At 40.2% G+C, this 26,565-nt stretch overlaps 2 protein-coding genes across 2 annotated transcripts in view; both read left to right on the forward strand.

The window, feature by feature from the left end:
- LOC145554009 (NACHT, LRR and PYD domains-containing protein 3-like) overlaps positions 1-26,565 on the forward strand; it is a 143,207-nt gene that overhangs the window by 31,072 nt on the left and 85,570 nt on the right. The window contains exons 7-8 of the mRNA XM_081613228.1: positions 21,161-21,334; positions 23,103-23,276. Coding sequence (XP_081469354.1) covers positions 21,161-21,334; positions 23,103-23,276 — 348 coding nt within the window. The remainder of the gene's footprint in view (positions 1-21,160; positions 21,335-23,102; positions 23,277-26,565) is intronic.
- LOC145554003 (nuclear factor 7, ovary-like) lies at positions 6,311-7,803 on the forward strand. The gene has a single exon (XM_081613222.1). It carries the CDS (start codon positions 6,350-6,352, stop codon positions 7,730-7,732), a length of 1,383 nt encoding a protein of 460 aa, XP_081469348.1. The 5' UTR covers positions 6,311-6,349; the 3' UTR covers positions 7,733-7,803.

The following is a 26,565-nucleotide window of genomic DNA, read 5'->3' on the forward strand; positions in this document are numbered from 1 at the left end:
AAAGGTCCAAGTGGAACTCGAAACGTCCTGGAGAGGATTCACAAAGAAAAGGTTAGATCAGTGATAGACCAAACTTTTAGCATCATATTGAAGAAACAACAAAATCAAGGGGTTAAATACTTTTATTTAAAGTCTGATACACTTGTTGCTCAACAGTGTGCAAAGAACGGATAGTGTCTGTGCTCAGAAGCCGTTTTCAACAGGAAATGCAGGCTGTTCAGAGCTGTAATAGGAAGTGGCCCAGTCACATCGTCTCAGCGCCTGGCCTCAGTCTGCAAGATGTTGCTTAGACATGAGTTAAAGGTTAAGCAGATAAAAGTTTTCAGTCCCTACCTGCATGTGGAAAAGAAATTGTATAAAACAGGAGAGTGGATCCAGGCTTGGAGGTGGAGATAAAAGTTCTCCTTTTATCTCCAGTTACTCCTGTCAGAGCCCACTCTGACATTGTCAAGTGTCTATCTGCAGATGTTATTAAAGCATTTGTTTCTTGAAAACTTTTGATTCTCAGCAGCTTTTTTTTGAAAAATCATCTTTTAAAGATTTTTAAAAGATGGGAGCCATCTTGGAAAACAAAGGACAGGTAAACCAGGACAAACTTGCAACCTCCTAAATATTCAACAGTTTCTTTATCCAGTGAAAACCATAAACTAAGTTTTGGTACATTGGTTGTAGAAATGTCGAAATGCTGTAAATAAATTCAAGAGTGAACATTTCCATTCTGCTTTTTACGTCTACTTGAGTCATTTTATGATGAAGTTTTGCTGCTCTTACTGGAGTAAAGTTTCTGGATACCTTCTCAAATTGATCTGAAAGATCCATATTCCCATAAAGACAACTACATGAAGACTAAAACATGACATTATTGTTAGTATTTACATGTTAAAGGTTAATAAAACAGGTTTAAAGCTTTTTAAAGATTTTCTTTAGCTTGCAGAAAAATGAGGGATTTATTTGTAGAAGTGATTTTCCATATTGACATAAAACACTTTTAAAGAAACCAATGTTACATTTTGACTCTGCTGTAAGTTTCCTTTCTTTCTCCTGACTTTAAAAACAAAACAATCAAACTCAAAGATTCATAAATACTTTAACTTCTTTCCTTGAAAGTTACTTCATAGAAATAACTAAAGGTGTACATTGTTTCACAGATATTGTGAAATAATGCACAATATTTGTTTTAAGACTGTAAAAAACATTTTAGAAACATGCATCATGGGAACCTTTGCTGGCTCATCCCAATGTCACATAATAACTTTTCACAGTATTTACATTAATTAGATTACTTTAAAACAGCTTAATCTAAAAAGCCTAAGCCTGTTTACATTAAGCACCAATTACAGAGAATGACCCTTAGTCTGCTGCTGCAGCTGTCGCTGAGTTTCAGTAGGACAACTGAAGCCTGAACAACATCCATAAGTGTTTCTAGAAAAAGCAAAGAAGTCTGAGTCCGTCATTCTGCCGGCCTCCAGGTACGGACGGGGCACCGAGGAGCCGAGTAAAGCTGCCATTCTTAACAGCGTCTCTCATGAGGTGAGTGATGCCATGAGAGGGAATCCTGAAATGATTGGTTGTGAATTTAGTGAAACATCTCGTCCCTTATCTCATTAGGACTCAGGATGACAGAGAGGAGATTCAGGCCCAGCTGGTCAAACTTCAGCTGAACAAGGCCAGACGGGAAGTTTCTGGAAAACATGAGAAAGTAAAGGTGATGGTGGTGACAGAACCAGCTAACCCTCCTCATATCTATTCTAACTCATATATTGACTGGTCTGCTGGTTGGTGGCATGGATGAGGGGTAAAGGGTCAACGTAGGAGTGGTAGTGGGTGGACGAGAGGTCATGGAGGAAGGGGTGGTGGGTGGACGAGAGGTCATAGAGGAAGGGGTGGTGGGTGGACGAGAGGTCATGGAGGAAGGGGTGGTGGGTGGACGAGAGGTTATGGAGGAAGGGGCAGATCACCAAGGGACAGCAGGGAGACGCCTGATACGTCTGTGGCCCCAAACCAGCAGTTGTACCCCTCAAAGGGGAAGGAGCAGATGTTTTGCTGCTCCTCATCCTCAGGCAGCACCCAGAGAGCAGTGTGCAGCAGTACAATGGGAAGAAAACTGGTAACAATGACCCCCCACAGAGAGGCCATGATTTCAGGGCCATGGCGGACCCCATGGTTTCCCTGAAAGGTCAGCGATGATGACCTGGAGTTACCTATTAAACCCTCAACGTTACGCCTTCACCTGACAAACTGTCCAATTAAACCACCTCTGTAGCAGGCTTCTCTGGGGAAACAGACTCTGTCAGTGACTCGGCCCTTCATCACCCAAACTATTGAACATTATTTTGTTTGCTCTGCCACAGTGCCAGGTAATTTACTGGGACAAGACCTCATCACATCGGGAGCAGCCATCTTGTGCAGTGCTGGTGGTTTGACAGTTTCTCTCCCAGATGGAAATGTTTTACCCTGTGGCTCTGTCAGAACTTTTGGACAGTATTTTTCCAACCTGTGGAGGCCCAGTATGCAGACATGTGATCAGAGACCATCCAGCACACAGGCATCCTCTCTGCCTACCTGAGGTGGAAACCCTGGGTTCCTACCCTTCTGGTCTGCCACATGTCACCCTCTTCTATGGCAGCACAGATTGCAGACGGATTGGTACCAGGAGAAACTCCAGGAGGAGTTGGGAGGTAAACCATGGTGTATTGTTTGACAGAACGTGTCACTGAGGGGTTGGCTGCAACTGCCTCACTACCAACTGTAGCATGATGTCAGATGAAGCTTCTCCTGGGCCTTACAGCCTGAGTACGTAGTGAAAGAGCTGGGAGGAGCAGCTACATGTCATCTCCAGCTTCGCGATTGGGCCCCACCCAAATATCTGGGTTAAAATATTCACCTTCTTCCAAAACAAATTGGATCAACAGGACAGCAAAAGACTGCACTGTGTTGGAGTGATCTCTAATGGCCTGACATCACTGTAAAAACAGACCATCTCTTGGCACAGATAGTGGCTTTTTAACCAGGTGGGTAAATGGATAAAGAACTGTCAAAGACAACAGTAGTGATCCGATATTGCGACATCAGTTACAGAAACATTGGAAATATTCACACCCTTATTGATAACCAGGTCCAGTGTGTGTCCATGAGTGTGTGTTGCTTGTTTGACATGTTGTGTTAAACCCAAACTCTCTAATATATTAAGGAGGTTTTTTGCCCTTCGGTCTTGGGGGTTCTCAACATGAATGTTGAAATCACCGACAATTATTCAGCAATCATAATCAATGCATATGAGAGATAGAAGCTCATTCAAGTGTGTAAAGAAACCTTCCACATATGTTCGAGTTTTGTATAGAGTTAGTATCAAAGTTTGTTTGTGGCCTTTTACCTCAAGTCCAAGATACTCAAAAGACGCGAAATTACCCAAAGAGATTTTACTACAATTTATGGTATTCTTAAATATTGAAGCCACGCCTCCTCCTTTTTTGTGTTTTCTATTCTCATTTTAAAAAATTGTACGTAGGAGATGCGGATTCAATTAGTACGATTGGTTCATTGTCATTCAACCATGTTTCTGTCAAAAATAAAACATCAATATTATGCTCAGTGATGAAATCATTAATTAATAGAGCTTTAGCACAGAGATATCTGGTATTTAAAAGAGCCAGTTTAAGTGACTTGGAGGCTGAAAGTTCTTCAATCTGAGGTTCCTTTAGACAGGGAATCAGTCTGAGGTTTGAATTAAGACTGCTGCTTTTTGTATTTCTGTTTTTTGTAACTTTTCTTGTAGTGATCCGGACAGGTAATGTCCTGTTTTGCAGTGCCGGGGGGCCAGACACATTCTGGAGGAAGACGGGTGTAAAGGTAATATCTGGACCCTGGTCTCAGACCTCAGAAACGCAGAGTGCTTTTCTCTGCTTTTTCTCAGGGAGGTCAGAAGCAGGTGGCTTAGATGAAGTGAGGTTAGCGCTATGTTGCTATGTTAGCGCTAAAGAGAGTCGTGCCGAGGTGAACCTATTGATTCATTCCATCCATAAATTTGAGAAACTCTGGTCCAGAAGACATTTGTTCAAAGGTATCTTGTGAATGCAGTGAATGAGTGGAGGAGCAGAGAAGGAGGGGCAAGGAGGAGTGAGGGGGGAAAAGGGAGGGGGAAGCAGGAGGGAGAGGGGAAGGAGGAGGGGAACAAGTCATTCTGTCCCCAGTCAATGTTTTATCATTTTGTTTTGGGACACTTTGCTTCTGATAAGCGGAGGGCTCCATCCTAGTCAGACATCCTTGAGCCTGTTCTTCTAAAGCGATGGTCACATTGTTGTTCTTGTTGATAAAATGAAAAATGTTTGCAGTGAACAACCATATTCCATGTTTGTTAAGATTGTGTCTGCCTCTTCCAAAGAGGTGAAAGCGCTGCCAGTAGATCCTGAAGTTACCAAAGAAAAGCATTAGATGTCTGGAAAGATCTCCGCCCCGTTGTGGGAATAATACAGAACACGGTGTTGATGGCTACCCCTGAAAATGTAAGCATATTTAGTCCAAACTCAATAAATTAAGTGACACTGGCTATTTTGATAACGTCATCCTCCTATCTGAAATGATATTTACTTAGAGCATACCTTATAGTCCAAAAGAAATCCTCAGTTTTTTCTCCCCACAGTCTCAGATGTAAACTTTTACATCTGCATCAGATAATCCTGCATCCCCACGTCTCCTGCTGTTGTCTCTTTGGCTCCAAGCCTCTCTGCAGAGCTCCGTTTCCATCTTCTCCCTCTCGCTCACCTTCACCGAGACGCCCAACTCCTCCAGCGTCGGTACAGCGTTAGACAGTGCAGGGAACGTTTTTATGCCACTTTCCAGGTCGATTCTGAGTTGAGCCAAGAAGCGGCATTTTTCCTGAATCCATTTTCCTTAAGCTGCTTGATTACACCCTGCAGTCACGCTCTCTTTTTATGAACCTCTGGAGAGTAATCCTGACCGAAATGTATTGTTTTGCCCTAAATGACGACTTGTTTTTGTGACCATGCTTATCATCGTACGGCTTTGTTCACAGTGTAATCCAGGAAACGGACAATGATTGAGCGTGGTGGATCTGTGTCAGCTGCTGTGAGCCCCAGAGCACGATGCGCTCTTTCAATGTGTATATTTTCCAAGGGAAGAAGCAAGGTTTTAATGAGTTCTTTCTTGAAACTGATCTTGTCCTGCTTCTCCCATCCCTCTGGGACTTGGTAGATTCTGAGATTGTGACGACGCAGACGGTTCTGTAGGAAATCACACTGGTTAGTGAGCTTAGCCTCGTGTCTCAGAAATTACCGAAGCGCTCTCTCATTTCGCTGGCTAGTGTCTTCTGCCACGCTGATTCAGCGTTCTTATAAAACAGATGAATATGAATTATGTAACGTTTATTTGATAGGTTTGCGTTAAAATTATCTACAAAAAGTAAATGGAATTTTGTCATGTAATAAAATTACATGAATCTTAAAAGTTAGTGTTAAATATATATATGAGTTTCCCTGTTTGACTCTGTCACTGAAATCCTCAGTTTGCAATCAGAGCAATGATTGTGTTTCTCTTTGCCAGCTTGGATGGAGGAGGAGACACTGAATCATTACTGGGTGTTTCTGATGCTGCCATAGCTGTTATTTTATTTTCTTAATGTGTTCTTCTCTGGTTTTATTTTTGGTTTACATTTAAAGTACTTTCTGTAATATTTACAGTATTCCAGTTTTCAGCTACAGTTAAAACAATGTCAGGGCATTTATCAAATTTGAATCAAAATATTTCTCATTCTGGATTAAATTTTTCTGAAAATATGAAAGATTTCCTCAACACCAAACGTCATTTTCACCTCCAGAGTCTGAAACTGACAGAAAAACAGCAAACAGAAGGAAACTGAACATGAAATGTGTTCATTTGAATTTCATAGAGAGTGGAGACCCTGGAAGAGTTTATGAGAGGAAAAATATATTTTCACTTCAAGCAGGAAAAAGTCATGTATCAGAAAAAGCTGTAGTGTTTTAATAAAACTGCAGATTAAGATTAAATCCTCTAGAGGGCACCACATCTCCATCTCTGGACTGATTCCAACAGAAACACCTGAGAAAAATAGGAAACAGTTCAGAGAAAAAACTCATTGAGTAAACACCCTGAGGATGAACTTTGACTCCTGCCTTCGTCTCCGACTGAAATCAAACTAACTCTGAACAAGGAGAACAGAGAGAGAACTGAGCAACTAGACGCTGAAACACAGACTGCTGCAGGAGGAAAAACAAGCAAATCAAAGTAAGTTCAGAAAGTTTCTACAGGAGAGAAACTGACTTCTAGGTTTAACTTTCTGTCTGCTGTGGTTTCAGCTTCACTCTGAGACAAAATGGCTTCCAGATCAGACGATGATCTCTGCTGTCCGGTCTGTCTGGAAATATTTAAGGACCCGGTTCTTCTGTCATGTAGCCACAGCTTCTGTAAGGAGTGTCTGCAGAAATACTGGAGAGAGAAACCAGGAAGAGATTGTCCAGTTTGTAAAAGGAGATCTTCTAAAGGTTTACCTCCGTGTAATCTGGCTCTGAAGAATCTGTGTGAGTCTTTGTTACAGCAGAGAAACCAAACAGCTTCAGAGGATCTCTGCTCTCTGCACTCTGAGAAACTCAAACTCTTCTGTCTGGACCATCAGCAGCCAGTTTGTGTCGTCTGCAGAGATTCAGAAAAACACACCAACCACAGATTCAGACCCATCGATGAAGCTGCTCAGCAACAGAAGAAGAAGCTTCAGGAAACTCTGGAGCCTTTAAAGGAGAAGCTGGAGCTCAGGAAGAAAGTTCAGGAGGAGTTTGATCAGACAGCAGAACACCTGAAGGTCCAGGCCCGACACACAGAGAGGCAGATTAGGGAGCAGTTCAAGAAGCTTCATCAGTTTCTAGCAGAGGAAGAGGAGGCCAGGCTGGCTGCACTGAGGGAGGAAGAGGAGCAGAAGAGAGGGATGATGAAGGAGAAGATGGAGGCTCTGAGCAGAGAGATAGCAGCTCTTTCAGACACAGTCAGAGCCACAGAGGAGGAGCTGAGAGCTGCAGACGTCTCATTCCTGCACAACTACAAGGCTGCAGTGGAAAGAGTCCAGCGCTGCCCCCTGCTGGAGGATCCACAGCTGCCCTCAGGAGCTCTGATAGACCAGGCCAAACATCTGGGCAACCTGGCCTTCAACATCTGGAGCAACATGGAGACCATGGTGACCTACACTCCTCTGGTTCTGGACCCAAACACGGCTGGTCCAGACCTCCATCTGTCTGAAGATCTGACCAATGGGAGGATAGGAGAGAAACAGCAGCTTCCTGGTAATCCAGAGAGGATTGGTTCCTGCTTTGTTCTGAGTTCTGAGGGTTTTAACTCAGGGAACCACAGCTGGGATGTTGATGTTGGAGACAGTGAAGTCTGGGCACTTGGTGTGATAGAAGAGTCTGTAGAGAGGAAGGAATTCATAAAGTCTGGATGGTTGTATATATTGTTCTCTTCAGGTCAATACTCAGCATCTTCTCCTCCAGCTCCTTCCACTCGTCTCTCAGTCCAGAAGAATCTCCAGAGGATCAGAGTGAATCTGGACTGGGACAGAGGAAAATTGTCCTTCTCTGATCTGCATACTAACACACACATACACACCTTCACACACACCTTCACTGACAAGATGTTTCCATACTTCGACACTGATAAAACATTAAAGATCGTACCGATGAAGATCTCAGTAATGAAGCAGCAGCTCTGATGATCTCAGCATGAAGAACAAAGTCCAGATAAAAACTTATTGATCAGATTGAAACTGTGAGTTTTAAAGAGGAATCTGGAGATGATCTGATCATCTGGAGATGATCTGATCATCTTCTTCATCTCTGATCAGATTCAGATTCATCTCCAGGCTGCTGGAAGCAGGAGGGCAGCGTTAATCTTTCTCGTCTGACTCTTTAGTCTGAGTTCAGCTCTGATTCTAAAATCACTCAGAGTGAGAGGTCTTGTTTTTTTGTTCATCTCTGGGTATTTATTTCTTTTTATTGGGAACAGATTTATTAAAAAATTTGATTTTATTGAATATGTGAGCAAAAATGATCCCAGCAATGTGTTTATTTTACAAACTACATAATTATGTTGCTGACTAAATTATTTAGCTCCAAACTGAATATTTAGTTTTCTTTTGTCTGATTTTGTTATTTTATGTTACATTTGTCATTTTAATCATTAAAATACCAAAACCTCTTCATAAGTTTATATTTTGTTCTGTCTAATGATGTAATTTTTAAATATTTAATGATCTTCTGATCAGGACTTCAGTCGATTTTTTACCAAATAGATTTTTACTCTTGAATCATTTGGAAACTTTTTACTTTTGTTTAAATGTTTCACTCTAACTGAAGTACAACTTTTTGCCATGAGTAACTATAATAACTGCTTAGGTTAATATTAATAAATCTACTAATTTAGACCTTTATCCAAGATTGAAACAAGAATTTGAAGTAAAATAAACAGTAAATTGACTTTAATCTTCAAATTAAACCACATATAAGTTGTTTTATTGATCAAACTTAATGAGACATTTTACATGTTTTACATGCTACACTGTTCTGTTCACATTGTTACATTAGTGATTTGTAAAACTTGAGGGCAGAAGAGGAATTGATGTTTGAACTGAAATAAATATAAATCTGCTTCTGGTTTGTTCATTTGCATGAGAAATTAAAATAATTAATAAAAATAAATATATTCTTTGAGAGAACAAATCAGCTTCCAGTTCAAACCGAATACTTTAAAAAATATATAGGAAAATGTGTATAAAACAGTGATTAAATAGTAGCTTCATAAATGTTTATATCTCAAATTAAGGTAGTAAATCAGATAAAACCGAACCTGGGTTCTGTTTAACCACTGCAGTACTGCGTGTCGCCGCTGGGTGTTGCTCTATCTCCATTTTATTCCTGCTAGTCTCACGGAGCAGATTAAGATCAACCTGATTGATCTACAGGGAGTCAATCATTGGTTGGTTCTCATCCTGTTTATTGTCCTTCATCTTCTGAAAACATCTGTATGGTTTTGGTTCTTATTAAACTGAAGAACATCGATTTGTTTCAGCCTCATCATGTTCTGGTTGGTTTTTATTCTTCTAAATATGCATCTAACAAATAAATACTTTTCATAAAGACACAAATGTAAATAGAATAGAAATTAAAACTGAGAATGAGAGATTCTAATGTTTTCATATTAATGGCAGTGAAGTGTTTGTATTGTGTTGGAATCAGAAACAATCAAATATGTTAATATTGTTAATAATTATTTTAACACGTTTTGCATTAAATAATCCAAAACTTCACGTTTTTAAATTCTTTATCATCTGTGTCTGAAAGTTAAACTCCAAACTTTTATTCTTCTTTTTGAAAGGAATTAAAGAAATAATAATGAAATTGAACTTTTAACCTCCTGAGACCCGGGCTTTTGTTTGATGTGCATTTTTTATGTCTCCTTACTATTTGGGATTAGTATGACCTAATTTTAGTTGAAATTAAATTTTAGCTTTCTATGTGCTCTTGAACTATGTCAAAACCAATGCCCTCATATGAGGACAGTGGGTCTGTTTTTGCATATACATTTTTTCCTTGGCATTTGGGATCATAAGGACCCAATTAGCCTAAAAATGAAATTTTAGCTTTCTACAATAAGTGGTTATTTCAAAACCTAATGTCCTCATATGAGGACATTGGGTCTATCTGTGTGATGATAAGACCATTCAATCAATGTTATTATTTACATCTGTGTTTCACAGTATGTACAGTTACGCTGCTTTCTGTCCAGACTTTCACAATGAAGACACCATTGGCTAATAAAGTACAAAAGTTTATTTTATATTGCCAACAAACACAAAAGTGAAAATAAAGTGCAGCTTTTGCATGGAAAAGTGCAAAGTTTATGAACTTCATTATGAACATGTCATAGTAAACTCAAACAAACATTCAAGTATTTCTGCTTGCCTCTGTGAAAGGCTTTGCATGGAAAAGTGCAACGTTTATAAACATCATTATGAACATGTCATAGTAAACTCAAACAAACATTCAAGTATTCAAGTAGTCCTACTGGCCTCCGTGAAAGGCTTCATAGCAGTTGCGCCTACTTTGCAGGCAAAGGAACACATTGCATGTCAGACAGCGTACACGGGATTTCCCAGCGCAGCCTTGTTGTCTGCAACGCATCGGGTTCTTGAGATCAGCAACTTCCGGCAGATGAGCAGCAGAAGTTGTGCGCGCTGAGATGTGGGGGATTGGCGTGACCAGGGCTCTTTGGCCAGGTTGTGGACAGCATGCACTCTCTTCCTCTGCATGTGTGACATCACACTTGTTGAGGAATACCTGAGCCACATCCATGCGGAACGCGAGGAACGTCAAGATAGCCTTTCTTGGGGTACCATGTTCTTGATGATCTCTGCGATACAGCAGCCAGCTGTTGGCCAGAGCAAGATCCATAAAGTGCATAAGCATGCGAATTGTCCACTTCTTAGTTCGCACGCTCATCCTGTAGTAGCTCATCATTCTGTCTGATAAGTCGACCCCACCCATCTTTGCATTGTACTCCTGTACAATATTTGGTCGTCTGATGGTTAAGTAGCATTTGTCCTTCTTGGACCACCGCTGGCAGGTATCCTCTGGCTCCTTAGCGTGGACAGCAGAGAGCATCAGGACCGGCTTGTTGTCAAACCATTTCACAACATTCAGTTTCCCATCTCCCCTGACAACTGATGCGGAGGTACCTCTGCCTTGCTGCTTCATGATCTTGTCACTTGGAAGCTTCTGCATTGCTTTTGGGATCCTGTTCTTCATGACTGTACCAGTTAGGTACACCTAAAAACAAAACCAATTAGATCATCTCAAAGTGATGTAGCAAGGACAATTTTTTTATGGCAGCCATCTTGACAGAAGACAGGGTAAGCCTGCACCCTGAACCAGACTGACACAACAATTGACCAACAAATGGACACAGATTGATGAATGTTATCATTTGCTGCTGTGAAACCGAAAAAGCAAAAAATAATAATAACAAACTGAACAGTACTTGGGAAACTATATAAAATATATACCTGCTTCTCCAGCATGGATTCCGCAGCTGATGTGGAGGTGAAGAACCTATCGCAGTACACCTTTGTACCAGGATGTACTGTTTTTGTCAGGCGTTTGAGGACCAGGGCTCCCAAACCCAATCCTTCTGCATCCAGCACCTGTGCAGCCAGTGCCTTTGAACCTTGGTAAACTTCAAAGTCGAGAACGACGCCATCTGCTGTTGCCAGGACAAAATTCTTCATGCCAACTGGATTTGGCTTTAGCGGCACATACTGGCGGAACGGACAGGCTCCAGTGAATGGTATCATCTGTTCATCTATTGAGACGGATTCTGGTCGGGCCTGAGCATGGCAGCCTTTGAGTATGCGATTCATGAAAGGCCTCACCTTCCAGAATTTGTCTTTTTCCTGTCTTCAGGAATGTCGTCGTCAATTACCACCTTCAGATGGCTCCTCAGCTTGAAGAATCGGTCGCGTCTCATTGTGTCACTAATAGCAGGGATTTTCAGGTTAGTGGACCAGAACATGCGGATTTGTGGGTAAGGGATGCAGGACATCAAGATGGATGCTCCAAAAAAGTGGTACATCTCTTCAACCGATGTGTAGAGAGATCTCCCACTTTTAGCTAATGACATAGAATTTGTACAGTCGGCAAGGCCTTTCATCAGTTCTATGTCAACGTACTGTTCCATGTACTGCACCGGCGACATATCTGCTCTCTCGTCTTGTTGTTCATCAGATCCTTGAAATGGGACTAAGACAGGGTTGAATGGAGCAGACTTCCAGTACTCTCTATTTCCATTTCTTGGTCCTGGCCTGCTACCTTGCACATCCTGGTCAGGTTCTTATAATAAAAATACAATACATTTTATTTGCAAAATACTCAACATTTTGAACGAAATAAAGTGCTACAGAGCAAAAACATGGGAATTAGGTTATGTCTCACCATCATTCTCAAGATGCTGTTTATGTTGTGGCTCACTCGCATCGCTGTCAGTATCTTCACTTATGTCAGCAGAATCAGGTTGATAATCAGAATCAGAATTATCAGGTTGCTCCAGAGTTGCTTCACATGGAGCGATTTCATCCTCTTCACCACCTGACAAATCTTCAATCTCAGAGTCATTTTTGATTGCTTTTAGCAATCGTTCAGTTGTCGAAAAGGACATTCTCCCTGTAATGATAAAAATGCACAATTTATTTCCTTGAAATAGGAAATAAAAACTTGCTCCACTGGCAAATTATTCTACTTATTTTTTAGTGAAAGTTCGCTTGAAACAAGTGGTGATTGTCTAAAAACACGTTACTTTTAGGAGGATGAGTCTTATTTTAAGTGTAATAAGACTTATTTTGACTAGAAATTAGACATTTTGACTAGAAGTAAACACAAATGCTCTTGGAAAAATTTTACGTTTTTGCACTGAAGCTAGACCTGATGTCCTCAAATAAGTACGTCATGTTTACAGACGTTGTAGCTTGCTAATATTACTCAAATATATCAAATAAGCATGCTATGTGAAGCTAGAGACATTGTTGTGCATAAAAAAACTAGTTTCAATCATAAAATTCGATTAGGATTTTTACCTTGTCCATGTTTCTGTCGGGAGCTGCCGTAGAAGACGTTCGCTGTCATTCCCGCCATGCTGTTTTTTTTCAAATGAGTGTAATTTCATTATGAGACCACTAGGTGGTGCAGGCAGGTCCCCCAGATGAGGACAATTGGTCAAAATTCTTACAAATTGAGTACCATGGGGCAGAACAGCAAAAATGTAATGTCCTCATATGAGGATGCGGGGTCTCAGGAGGTTAAATATTTTATTGGTAAATTTAACATATTAAAACTTTGTAGCAATAAAACAGATTCATTCTGGACATTTTGCAAACATTTTTCATCTAAATATTCATGAATTAGCAGTGAAACCTGGGCTTGTATTTTATACGATAATCTCAAATTTTCTGGCCATAAAGAGAAAATAAAGTAAAAACTTTAAAATAACTACAACCTTTGGCTTTCAGTGACATTAAACTTTAGTTCAGTTTAAATCCACATGCAGAATGACCTGCTTTAAAGTCCACCAGGGGGCAGAGTTCTCCACACAAACAGTGTTTCTATCACGCTTCATAGATTCCAACAGGGATGCTCAAAGTGGGGGTCGGGGGCCAATGGTGGCCCTCGAATGGACTTTGTTTGGCCCCAGGCTGTAATTGTAAAGTGATGCCAATTTGTCTATCAGATGGTCTGTCTAAGGTGAGTTTTAACTCCACTTTCTACTGGTTTCCAGTCCTGACTGGGTTTTCTCTCTTTGAGCTGCTAGACAGAACCAGAACTGGGCCTGGTTCTGGTTCTGGTTCAGAGCTGCAGCTCCTGATTTCAAGCAGGATCTCTGATTTTCTCTGAGTTGTCATCTGTATCTCAGACAACCAGCTGAGTTTGCTCCCAGTTTTATAGTGGAGTCAAACTGGTACCAGTAGGTTCTGAGTGTTTGTGGCCCGGCTGAGATATCTGGGTTCTGGTTGGTGGATGAAAAATATTTCAATATGAAGTCAATAATTTATTGATCAGAGGATTTATCTGGGCTTTTATCAGTAGATTGAATCAGTCTGTGGTGACAGAGGACAGCTGATCATATTTCAATCAATTATTGATCAATAATAAGTGATTATGGTGACATACCAACACAGCGCCCCCTAGAGTATTTAAAATCATCCACAGCTGTTATTTAGACCTGAACAGAGTTAAAACATCAAAACCTGTAAAAACTATTGGACCAGATTTACACACCCAGCAGGAAGTCGGCCATTTGGGTTCAAATGTTTTGTTTTATTTTTCATTTCTTTATATTTTTGACATTTTGACCTTACAAATAAAAAGTTAACTAAAACTCTGAGATTTGGTTGTGAAAGCTCAGATGTTAAAGTTTCTTTAATACCAAGAAAACTTTCCTCCACTCCAACCATCGCTCTAGTTTTTAAAATAATTTAGCAAATATTTATGTAATTATTGGTTCAATCACAGTAATAATTTACTTTTAATAGTAACTGTTTAAATGTTTTATATTTTAATCACTGAAATCTTTCACTGATATTTCCAGCCTTCATTTTCTCCTTTAGTCTGAACTTGTTTTAATGAAACAAATCAAAGTTCCTGGTGAAGTAAATAAATATACTTGTTAAATCTTTATCTATTTTTGGTTCAGTGCTAAATGTCTGTGTTTATGTAATATAAATGAACTGAGAGTCTCTTTAGAATCACTGCAGCTTTTCCTCTTTGGGTTGGTGGCAGGATTTTGACCTTTGACTCAAATGGCTGCAGTGAGTCTTTTAGTTTTTTAGTAAATCTGTAGCAAATGTGTTAAGTTGTTGTTTTGCCATCTGGGAACCCAAGTTGGGCTTTTCAAGCCAGAATAGCAGAAAACTAGAGGAGCTTTCTGCAGCTGATGCTGCCACCTGGTGGCAGGAGCCACACATTACAGTCAGATGGCAAAAAGCAAGAGGTGAAGATGTTTACATCTCAACCTGAAGGAAATCAGACGAACAGTCAGGAACGTAATTTCTTGTAAAGAAAGATGTGATAAATGTATTTTAATGCCACAGGTGTTTTTTAATAGTTTGCTCTGACATTGTAGCTTTCATGATTACATAATTATGTTTTTCTTCAGGGGTCTGTGCTCATGTGTTTTAAATAAGTACTTTTAGGGTATTTATAGTTCCCATTCCAACTGCATAAAATAAACTATTCATGAAATAAAGTCTGAAACATAATGAATCTTCATGTTTTCCAGGTAAAAGATGGCAGAGAAACAGGAAGAGGATTTTGGTAAGTGATCAGAAGCAGACATGAAGAATCTTAAAGGAACAAACTGACCAATCACAGCCTGTGTTGCTGCCATGTGATGAAGCTCAGCCTCAGTGTCTTTGTTTTCATGCTTCCTGTTCAGTGAAGCTCTGGTGAAACTAAAAGGAACCGAAGTGAAGAACAGGCCAGCAGCTCTGATACTTCAGGAATATTTACTATATACACTGATTAACTTATCCAGTAATCACATCATTTATTAATAATATATGTCAGACATTCTGTGTCTTTTATTCCAACACTTGGTGTCAGATATGCTAAAGTTTAGAGATGGAGATGAAGAAAGAAAAGTGATGAAAATGTTAATCAGTCAATATTTTCATCACAATATTCACCAATAATATCATAATTTCCTTTTTTCCTAAAATAGTGCAGCTCCATATTTAGAAGGTGTTTCTTTTATTGTTCTTCCTGCAGTGAGGAAAGAAAGTGATGAACCAGAAGCTTCATTTGGTCTCATGTAGACAGAATCAGTGGTCGTCACTCAGATATGAGGCAGAAACACAACAACAGGTTTAGACCTGAGGAGCTGATCAACAGACTCTGAATCTCTGGATGGAGCAACATGAATAGTTGATCTTCATCACGTTTTTCTCTCAGACATCAGTTTGAATTAATTATGTTTCTGATTTCTGTCTGCAGAGAAAATACTTTTCAAGGTTCTCAATGAGTTTGTGAAGAGAGTTACTGAGGAAATCTTGAATCAGCTCCTTGATGGCCTTGAGGTAGATGGCATCTTTAAACGTTCAGAGAAAGAAGAAATTCTTCAAAAGAACCAAACCAGAGCAAACAAGGCCCGGGACACCATCGATGCTGTGATGAAGAAAGGACAGAGAGCCAGTAGATTAATGATCAAACGTCTTCTCAACATAGATCCTACCCTGTCCAGCCAGCTGAGTTTGTCCTCCGACTCCTCTGATTTAGATTAGTCCCTTCACCAATCATGACTGGGTGGAAGTGAACTCATCCAACAGTGACTAATTATAACAAAAATAAATGGAGCATTATGGTTGCACTCCACCTGCTGGGCTGTAGGTCAGAAACTATAGAAAAGTTTTCCTGTAGATTGGCAGGAGGCGACTCTTAGTGTGAAAACACTTTGAATGTTCAGCATGATGTTTGTAGTCCAGTCAATTTATTAACAAGCAAAGCGGCACCATAAATCTCCATGACTTGAATGTTTTATGATTTGAATGTTTCATGTTTCTTCTGAACGAAATCTTCCTCATGGTCTATAATTTGAATGAGTTCTTTCTTTAAACATCCTGATATAGAAACAATCAAATTAAAATTCAATCAATTGAGTCTTCCTTTTTTCAAGTGTTTCATCTTGTGTTTTTATCTCTTTGTTCAGATTTTGATGATCGATGTCAACATGACCTCAAAGAGTCTCTTCTGGACATGTTCCAATCTATCTGTGAAGGCATTGCAATACGTGGAGAGAAAACCTCTCTGAATGATATTTACACAGAGCTCTACATCTTAGAAGGAGGAACTGCAGGGGTCAACCAGGAACATGAGGTCAGACAGATTGAAACAGCATCCAGTAATCAAGGAACAAAAATAAACCTGGAAGACGTCTTTAAACCCAACCCTGGTAGAAAGCAACGGATCTGAACAGTGCTGACCATGGGAGTAGCTGGCATTGGAAAAACACTGTTAAACACAGAAGTTCACTCTGGACTGGGCTGAAGGCAGAACCAACCAGAACATCGACTTCATATTTCCATTCACTTTCAGAGAGCTGAATAACTTGAGAGAAGAAACTTTCAGCTTGGTGGAACTGATTCATCACTTCTTTGATCAAATTAAAGATGCAGAAATCCGCAGCTTTAAAAAGTTTCAGGTTCTGTTCATCTTTGATGGTCTGGATGAAAGTCGACTTCCTCTGGACTTCAAGAAGAATCCAGTCCTGACTAACCCTTCAAAATCCACCTCACTGGATGTTCTGCTGACAAACCTCATCACTGGGAAACTGCTTCCCACTGCTCTCCTCTGGATAACTACACGACCTGCAGCAGCCAGTTTGATCCCAGATAACTCTATTGACAGGGCCATAAAGGTCAGAGGGTTCACTGACCCCCAGAAGGAGGAGTACTTCAGGAAGATATTCAGAGATGATGAGGAGAAGGCCAGCAGGGTCATCGCCCACATCCAGAAATCAAAAAGTCTCCACATCATGTGTCACATCCCAGTTTTCTGCTGGATCACTGCTAAAGTTCTGGAGGAAATGATGAAGACCAGAGAGGGAGGAGAGCTGCCCAAAACCCTGACTGAGATGTACATAGAGTTCCTGTTGCTTCAGTTCACAATCAAGGAGGAAAAGTATGAAGAAGGAGCTGAAGAAGCTCTAGAGAACAAGAAGCTGATTGAGTCTCTAGGTAGTCTGGCTTTAGATCAGCTGCTGGAGGGAAACCTGATCTTCTATGACAAAGACCTCAAACGGTGCGGCATCAACATCAAAGATGCTGCGTTGTTCTCAGGAGTTTTCACTCAGATGTTTAAAAAGGAGAGAGGAACGCGCAACATCTCCGTCTACTCCTTTGTTCATCTGAGCATCCAGGAGTTTCTGGCTGCCGTCTACATGCTCCACTGCTTCACCAGCAGGAGGTCAGAGGTGATCAAGACATTCCTGGGAGAAGAATACATAGAAAAATCTCTAGATGAGTTCATGAAGAAAGTCATGGAGAAATCTCTCAGCAGTGAAAATGTCCACCTGGACCTGTTTGTCCGCTTCCTTCATGGTCTCACTGTGGAGTCCAACCAGACACTCTTAGAAGATCTGCTGGCTCAGACAGAGAACAGTCCAGAAACCATTCAGAAAATCATCACCAACCTGAAGGAGATGAACACTGATGATATCTCTCCTGACAGAAGCATCAACATCTTCTACTGTCTGGTGGAGATGAACGACATCTCATTTTATCAGGAGATCCAATGGCTGCTGGATTCAGGGAAGGAGCTCTCAGAGACTGACTGTTCAGCTCTGGCCTTCATGCTGCAGATGTCAGAGGTTCTGGATGAGTTGGACCTTGAGAAGTACAACACATCAGAGTATGGACGACAGAGACTGGTTCTAGCTGTGAGGAACTGCAGAAAGGCTCGGTGAGTCCAGATGTTTTCATTGTGTGAATGCTGACTCAGCACTATTGTCCTCCTGTTTCTTCTTCCTTCAAGTTGATTCTGGATGTTTTTTTACCTTTGACCACTTCCTTCATCCTCTTGATGATTTCAGCCATTCAAACATCTAAACATTCAGTTCATCCAGGACAGCTGCAGCTTCTGGTTTTTAGACATTTTGATTTTTTAAAATATTTAACTTTTTATCAGTTTTCAGGTTGAATGAATAGAAAACCCTGAACTCTAGAAAATGTTTGTTTTCTCCAAGATCCAATCTGCCAGAGAGATGTTTTAAACTTTTATCTCCTCTTCACTGATTGAGCTGCTGCTCCATAATTCACCTTTTAGGATCTTTGACTTTGAGACCAAAATGTGTTGATTGTTGTCTGGTTCCAGAAAAAGTTCTAGTTTCTTTCAGATCCTCCCAAAGCTCTGAGAATCTGGTTCCAGAGCTGGAACCATTTTTCTCATCAACTCTTCATCTGCAGCCTTTGTTGAAGCTGTTAGCTGTCCTCCATGAAGACCTGCAGAGATATGAGCTTCGCCTCTTTAGACATCCCAGCCTCTTTAGTTCCTGGAGAACTTTCACTGCTTCACCATGAAGATGCTGCTGGACCCAAACGCTCCGTCTCCTCCAGGGGTTTTGCTCTTCAGCTCTTTAGGAGTTTAGCAACAATTTCTTCTGACATCCAAACCTTTGTTCCGCTGAGACGATGGACAGACCACTGCAGAGACATGAGCTTCACCTCTTTACACATCCCAGCCTCTTTAGTTCCTGGTGAACTTTCACTGCTTCACCCACAACTGGGAGCATCATGTGTCTGGTCTGCTCCCAGTTTCCTCTGCGGCATTGTGATGGACCAAGTTAAAACAGGAGGAGTCACAGGATATTAATTAGAAAAATAGGGTTTTTTGTTTTAACCCAAAGATTATAAAAGGACAAAAAGATGAACTGAGCTCATAAAAGAGGTCAAAGAAACAAACCTGAACTCTGGCAAAAATGTAAACAAACTGGCTGCACAAGCAAACATAACTGACCTAACAAAGAAATGACACACAAGGGTTTATATACTGGCTGATCAGACCAATTAAGACACAATAGGTGCAACTAAACAGAATACAATTACAAACACAAAAACAAATAACAGTACAGCTAAGTTTGGCTAAACTAAAGACTCTCAAAATGAAAATCAAAAATATTAAAGTTTAAATACTAATATTTACTTAAATACAAAACTTATCTAAACAAAGAAACTACAAATTTCCCCTGCCAGCAGGAACTAGTGGTGTAGTCCAATCAGCATTTAAGCCTTCTGAGCCCTGGCCCCCATCTTTTGTCTGTCCTCTCCAAGGCAGACTTCAAAGTGTGGCCATGGATTTGGCCATCACAGGCATCATTTAATCATCTGCTGCTGGGAGCCGCGTTTCTATAGAATATGCTACTATTATTACTGATGAGGAGGATTCTAGATGCTGCAGCAGCAGATATGGGCTAAACAAACCCAGAGAGGCCAGAGGTCCACAGCAGGCTGGACTTCCTGCTCTGCTCACTTCATTTATAACTCACTTCCTGCTTGGTGGAAGATCTCAAGGAGCCAAACGGTCTAGTCCAAGTCAGAGCTGTGAGCAGCTCCTCCTCCTCTCCATCATCTCCAGTAGTTTCCTTCATCCAGCTCAGTCAGCCTCTGCATCAGCTGCTGCAGCTCCTTTGAGGCTCTGATGCTGCAGAGAAACTGAACTTTCCTTCACAGATGATAGAAGATCTTCAACATCTGACTGAGCTGAAGGTCTGAGGACATGAAGCCTGGACCAGAACCAGAACCAGAACCAGAACCTGGACTGTAGTCAGGAGCTGCACAGACTCTCTGTCGGGTCAAACTCAGGAAACTGAAGATCAGATGTTGATCAGATGATGACATCATGATGACATCACTGTTATTATATTTTACCTGTTTATGATCCAGATTGATTTCATTAGAACTGAATTTATTTCTTCTCTCATCACAGACTTGTTGGCTGTAGGATCCAAAAGGCTGAATGTGAAGTTGTGGCTTCAGCTCTGAAGTCCAACCAACATCTGACTGAACTGGAAATAAATCTGATCAACATAAATAGAGGTGGAGATTCTGATGTGAAGAATGTGTCTGAGATCCTGGAGAGTTCAGTCAGTAAAGTGAAGAAACTGAGGTTTGTTTTCTCTATTTATACAATGAAATCATTCATTGATACTTTAATCCTTAGTTTCATTAATATTTAGTTGTAATATTTTAAAACAACTTGTTTAAATGTCAGATTCTAATATCAAACAGTTTGACCTCATAAATAAATTATTTCCTTATTTCAGACTTTGAGATTATTGAACCTTTTCAGTTTTTAAAATGTTTCTGACTGATGAACAAAATGAGTAAATAATCCAAATGAAGTTAATTAATGATGGAGATGTTTCAGTTTGGTTGGTAAAGATTCAGATGGTTTTATTTCTGATTCTCATCTTTACATCCAGAATGAAATGTTGATCCTCCAGTCGAGCCACAAACACTGACCAGTTCAGATCACCATTAATGAAACATCTAAGAAGTGACTGATTGTAGAAAAGCAAATCTAGATGAGCTGAATGACAGTGAGGTTTGCAGCAGCAGCAGGTTCCTCCCTCTGTCCTGAAGCTGTGGTTCTGTTGGGCCGGGTCAGAGAGGAACCGTCCTCTTCAGTCGGTTGGAGCCTCGTCTCTGTGATGAAGCTTCATCAGGTCTCGTCTCCTGAGGAAATAATGGCCTCCATTGATTTCAGCAGCTTTAAGAAGAACCCAAAGCCATTCATGGATAAACTGAGTGGTTCTGATCCAGTTACCAAGTCGGGTCTCCAGCTGATGATCAGAACCAGCAGAAATAGCTCAGCTCATCCAGGCAGCTGCTCAGAGAAAACTTTGAGTTTCTTTGTTGATCAAATGTTCTGGTTCTGCTGGTTTGGACTCTTTAACCCAGTTTGACTGGATCAGATGTTAGAATCAGTTCATCAAGTTTCTTTTACATTCAGGGAAATTAATTTTCTACATTTTATTATTTATTTGTTCATATTTCAGTTTTAACTGCATCCTGTTGGCTTCAGCTCATCTTTTATTCTTTATTCAGATTGAGGAGCTGCAGTTTGTCAGAGACCAGCTGGACGTCTCTGTTCTCAGCTCTGAAGTCCAAACTGACCCATCTGACAGAACTGGACCTGGACGGAACCAACCTGGAAGGTTCTGGACTGAAGGAGCTCTGTGGTTTTCTACAGACTGAAGGCTGCAGACTGAATATACTGATGTATGTAATTATATAATTATTGATATATCAGTGAATAATTATCTATAATTGATCATAAATCAAAGTTCATTTCTTCTGATCTAATAAATATTTTCTGAGTTTGTTCCTGGATCCAGAGTTTAATTTAGTCCCTCTGAGTTGGACCTGCTGATCTGAGGTCAGAACAGGACAGCATTCGGACCCCCAGTGTGTAGAAATCCCCCTCAGGTCAAGCAGGTCAAAGGTCAGATCAGAAACACAGAGAATGAAAATCTCCCTTTATTGAAGATCCTCAAATCCCACATTTAGTTTTAAATATTCTGCTATTAGTTGATAATCATCCAGTCCAGGTTTAAAGAGTCCAGGTGTTTTAATGATTAACTAGAGCAGATTAAAGATGCTGGTTGTAGTGAATAATTAGGTGGAATCGCCCTTTATCCATTTCCTGGATCTGAAGCTCAATCAGAAACCAACTTCAGCTTCGTCTGAAATAATCCAGACCACTGAGTTTTTCTCTGAGCTCAACAGGCTGCAGGTTCTTCAGGACCTGAGTATTCTGGTCCAGACATCAGAACCAGCAGAGGCTGCAGCACATGAATCTGGACCAGGTGTGTTAGGAGAGGTTCTGCACATGCTCAGACTAAAGGTTCACAGTCTGACAGAGAAAGTCGACCAACTCTGGATGAAATGGTTCCTAGAACCAGGGAAGCTTTCTGGGGACTCGACTGCCTGCTCATATGGAGCTGCAGCTCAGGCAGGAGTTTGATGTTGGCAGGAAGCAAAACAACATGGAAGCAGGTGATGAGTTTCCATTTAGTGTCAATTCCACTGATGGAGCAAATGACAAGTCAGTCGTCCTCCAAACCACTGAGAGCAGCTTCCAGAGGAAATCTGAGTTTGTTCTGACAGTCAGACTCTATCAGGATGACCACAGTCTCCTGGACATGAAGGAGACAGAAATAATACAAAGATCATTCATTAAATACTGACTTTGTGAAGGTTATGGTGTTAAAGTCCTTCAGTTCAAACATCTTGGTTCAGCTCTTATTTTGTAGGACAGGAAATGAGATCTTACCTTTGTAAAGCTTTGTGAGCAACAAGCTCCAGCAGTTCACTGAGTCATTCTCATGTGTTCACCTGGAAAATAGATTTCAAAATGACTCATCAGGTTGTTCTTTATGATAATGTTCCCATTTCTGCAGCGTCTCTGATGAAGGATTCAGAACTGGAACTAAATGACCCACATCAGTCTGACAGAGAAAAGGATCAATATTTTCTAGTTGATGGTTCAGAAACTGAATCAGCACAAAATGAGAAAATGATCAACTTTCAGAATCTGAGCTGTAATGGATGTTGTAAAACTCTGAATTAGACGGATTGAAATGAACCGTTTCCATGTCATACTTGGCAACGAGCTGCAGTTAAAATACAACCAGCCAGAAAAACATCATTAACAGATTAATGAACAAAAACTGGAGACATAAAATATCTGATGATAAATGATGGAGACGGGCCTGGAAGGAAACATGGAGGGAGAAAAACACCCGACTGAGTTTAAGATCCTGAGAAACTTTTAGAAAAACTTTGAGTTTCTTTGTTGATCAAATGTTCTGGTTCTGCTGGTTTGGACTCTTTAACCCAGTTTGACTGGATCAGATGTTAGAATCAGTTCATCAAGTTTCTTTTACATTCAGGGAAATTAATTTTCTACATTTTATTATTTATTTGTTCATATTTCAGTTTTAACTGCATCCTGTTGGCTTCAGCTCATCTTTTATTCTTTATTCAGATTGAATGACTGCAGTCTGTCAGAGACCAGCTGGACGTCTCTGTTCTCAGCTCTGAAGTCCAACCCGACCCATCTGACAGAACTGGACCTGGACGGAACCAACCTGGAAGATTCTGGACTGAAGGAGCTCTGTGGTTTTCTACAGACTGAAGGCTGCAGACTGGAAACATTGAAGTATGTAATTATATAATTATTGATATTTCAGTGAATAATTATCTATAATTGATCATAAATCAAAGTTCATATCTTCTGATCTAATAAATATTTTCTGAGTTTGTTCCTGGATCCAGAGTTTAATTTAGTCCCTCTGAGTTGGACCTGCTGATCTGAGGTCAGAACAGGACAGCATTCGGACCCCCAGTGTGTAGAAATCCCCCTCAGGTCAAGCAGGTCAAAGGTCATTCAACCCAGTTTAGAAAAGTGAATTCCAGCTCCTGGAATCTGACAGGAACAAATCAATAATCAATGATTGATGCTTCAACACTTTGATCAGAGCCTGGAATGATTTTACTGACTAAAATCCTCAAACACATCATGACCCAGTACCAGGTTCTGGTTCTGGTTCTGAAGTCAGCAGGTCTTTATTGAAGCAGCAGCTTGTTGGCTTTAATATTCATGAGAATCTTGAACTGGTTCTGTTGGACTGGTTCACCTGCATCCTGTTGGCTTCAGCTCATCTTTTATTCTTTATTCAGGTTGATCAGATGCAGGTTGTCAAAGATCAGCTGTGATTTTCTGGCCTCAACTCTGAAGTCCAACAGCCTCCGTCTGACAGAACTGGACCTGGAGGGAAACAACCTGAAGGATTCAGATGTTCAGCAGCTGAAGGATCTTTTAGAGACTTTAAGGTAAGTAAATGTTTGTAGTGAGTCCAGCTGCTGTCAGCATGTTGAGCTAAACCCAGTTAGCATCAGAGCAAAGCTCCAGTGTTCCCAGTAAAGCTGCAGCTTCTCAGTGGGAGGAGAATGGTTCAGGCTTCCTGATTGGACACAGAGACAGCAACCAGCCAATCAGAGCAGCAGCAGCTTGCTGTGTTCCTGTGTTTGTGTGAAGATGAGTGTTGTTGCTGTGTCCATGTCTCCAGGACGTCCAGCTGGACTCCAGCGTCCAGCATGTCTAGAGACAGTGGTCCTCATTCATCAGACTGTGGCAGCAGCAGATCTGATCTCAGATCTGCTTGTTCTCTCAGTTCAACAGGAAACAAGTGATCAGGTTCATCTTGGTCACAGCTCTGAGATCAGTCTGACTGCAGCCTGGAAACCATCTACTGGATGTGCTGCGTCACTGACTGCTGCAGGAGAGGCTGGAAACACTCACTGATCTGATCCTTCTTCTCTCTGCAGGATCTGATCTCCATAAAGTAGAGAACGGTCTCTGTGTCCTGCTGATCCTCAGAGGTTGAAGCTGCAGCAGTTTGAGTCTAAAGAGACTCTGACTGGATCCTGATGATGACCTCTGACCTCCAAGATGTCTGTCATTTAGTGTCTGATGTTGTTTGTCTCTGTGGATCAATAAAGATCCGATTCAAACTGGGCTCCATTTAGAGGCTTCATGGAGTTTTGATCTGAACTGGATTCAACTGGAAAGTTGATCTTTTTTCTCTCTGGTTCATTTTCATCCTGGAACCAGAAATGGTCTGAGATGGAAACATGGGAATCATTTCAGTTCAGCTCTGAATCATGAAAGACATTCAAACCTCTTTTCTCTGCTGCTTCTTCTTCTGCTGACAGGAAAATGTTCCTCAAAGCTCCACAGATAAAAAGATGCTTTACTGGAAACTGCAGAGAAACTTCAGCTTCCATCACAGAAACCAGTTGAACCAGTTTAGAACTGGATGTCCCACAGAAACTCTGATTGTTTTTGTGTTTTACTTTTTTACTTCCTGGTTTGATGTTTTATTGATCAAATTAACGAGACATTTTACATGTAATACAGTTTTTTAAATAGTTAATATTTACTAACAAAGTTTAAACAAAGTTGTAAAACAAATTATGTGACTGCAGCCGATGACGTCACCGTCGGGTCGGGGGGCGGGGCCAATGGAAGCAGCTTTATCTACGTCACGCTGCTGTACCAGCCGATACCAATGCCCGCTAGCATCACAGCTAACATAATCATTTAGTAATACATCACGTGGGAGGTTCTGGGCTTTAATATCAACATTTGCTTTTATAACAGTACTGTAAAAAATAGTCACTCAGATTTAAAGACTGTAAATCAATTTAATTCAAAAACAAGAGCGATCCAGAGAAGTCCTGTCAATTTTCACTTCCATGCTTGTTTGATATCTTGCTGACTAGAAAGATACAAAGCTGGCAAACTATTGCTTAATAAAATGTATAAATCCTGAATCACTAACAGATAAACTACAGAAATTAAGACTAAATTATAAAAGATATAACACTGTTCTGTTCACGTTGTTACATTAGTGATTTGTAAAACTTGAGGGCAGAAGAGGAATTGATGTTTGAACTGAAATAAATATAAATCTGCTTCTGGTTTGTTCATTTGCATGAGAAATTAAAATAATTATAAAAAATAAATATATTGTTTGAGAGAACAAATCAGCTTCCAGTTCAAACCGAATACTTTAAAAAATATATAGGAAAATGTGTATAAAACAGTGATTAAAAAGTAGCTTCATAAATGTTTATATCTCAAATTAAGGTAGTAAATCAGATAAAACCGAACCTGGGTTCTGTTTAACCACTGCAGTACTGCGTGTCGCCGCTGGGTGTCGCTCTATCTCCATTTTATTCCTGCCTGTCTAACGGAGCAGATTAAGATCAACCTGATTGATCTACAGGGAGTCAATCATTGGTTGGTTCTCATCCTGTTTGTTGTCCTTCATCTTCTGAAAACATCTGTATGGTTTTGGTTTTTATTAAACTGAAGAACATCGATTTGTTTCAGCCTCATCATGTTCTGGTTGGTTTTTATTCTTCTAAATATGCATCTAACAAATAAATACTTTTCATAAAGACACAAATGTAAATGGAATAGAAATTAAAACTGAGAATGAGAGATTCTAATGTTTTCATATTAATGGCAGTGAAGTGTTTGTATTGGTGTTGGAATCAGAAACAATCAAATATGTTAATAATGTTAATAATTATTTCAACAAGTTTTGCTTTAATAAATAATCCAAAACTTAAGTTTTTAAATTCTTTATCATCTGTGTCTGAAAGTTAAACTCCAAACTTTTATTCTTCTTTTTAAAAGGAATTAACTTAAAAAATAAATAACTTTTAAATATTTTATTGGTAAATTTAACATATTAAAACTTTGTAGCATATAAAACAGATTCATTCTGGACATTTTGCAAACATTTTTCATCTAAATATTCATGAATTAGCAGTGAAACCTGGGCTTGTATTTTAAACGATAATCTCAAACATTCTGGCCATAAAGAGAAAATAAAGTAAAAACTTTAAAATAACTACAACCTTTGGCTTTCAGTGAC

The sequence above is a fragment of the Poecilia reticulata genome, chromosome 12 (assembly GCF_904066995.2).
Source record: "Poecilia reticulata chromosome 12, P_reticulata-male-v2, whole genome shotgun sequence".
Classification (NCBI taxonomy): Eukaryota; Metazoa; Chordata; class Actinopteri; order Cyprinodontiformes; family Poeciliidae; genus Poecilia; species Poecilia reticulata.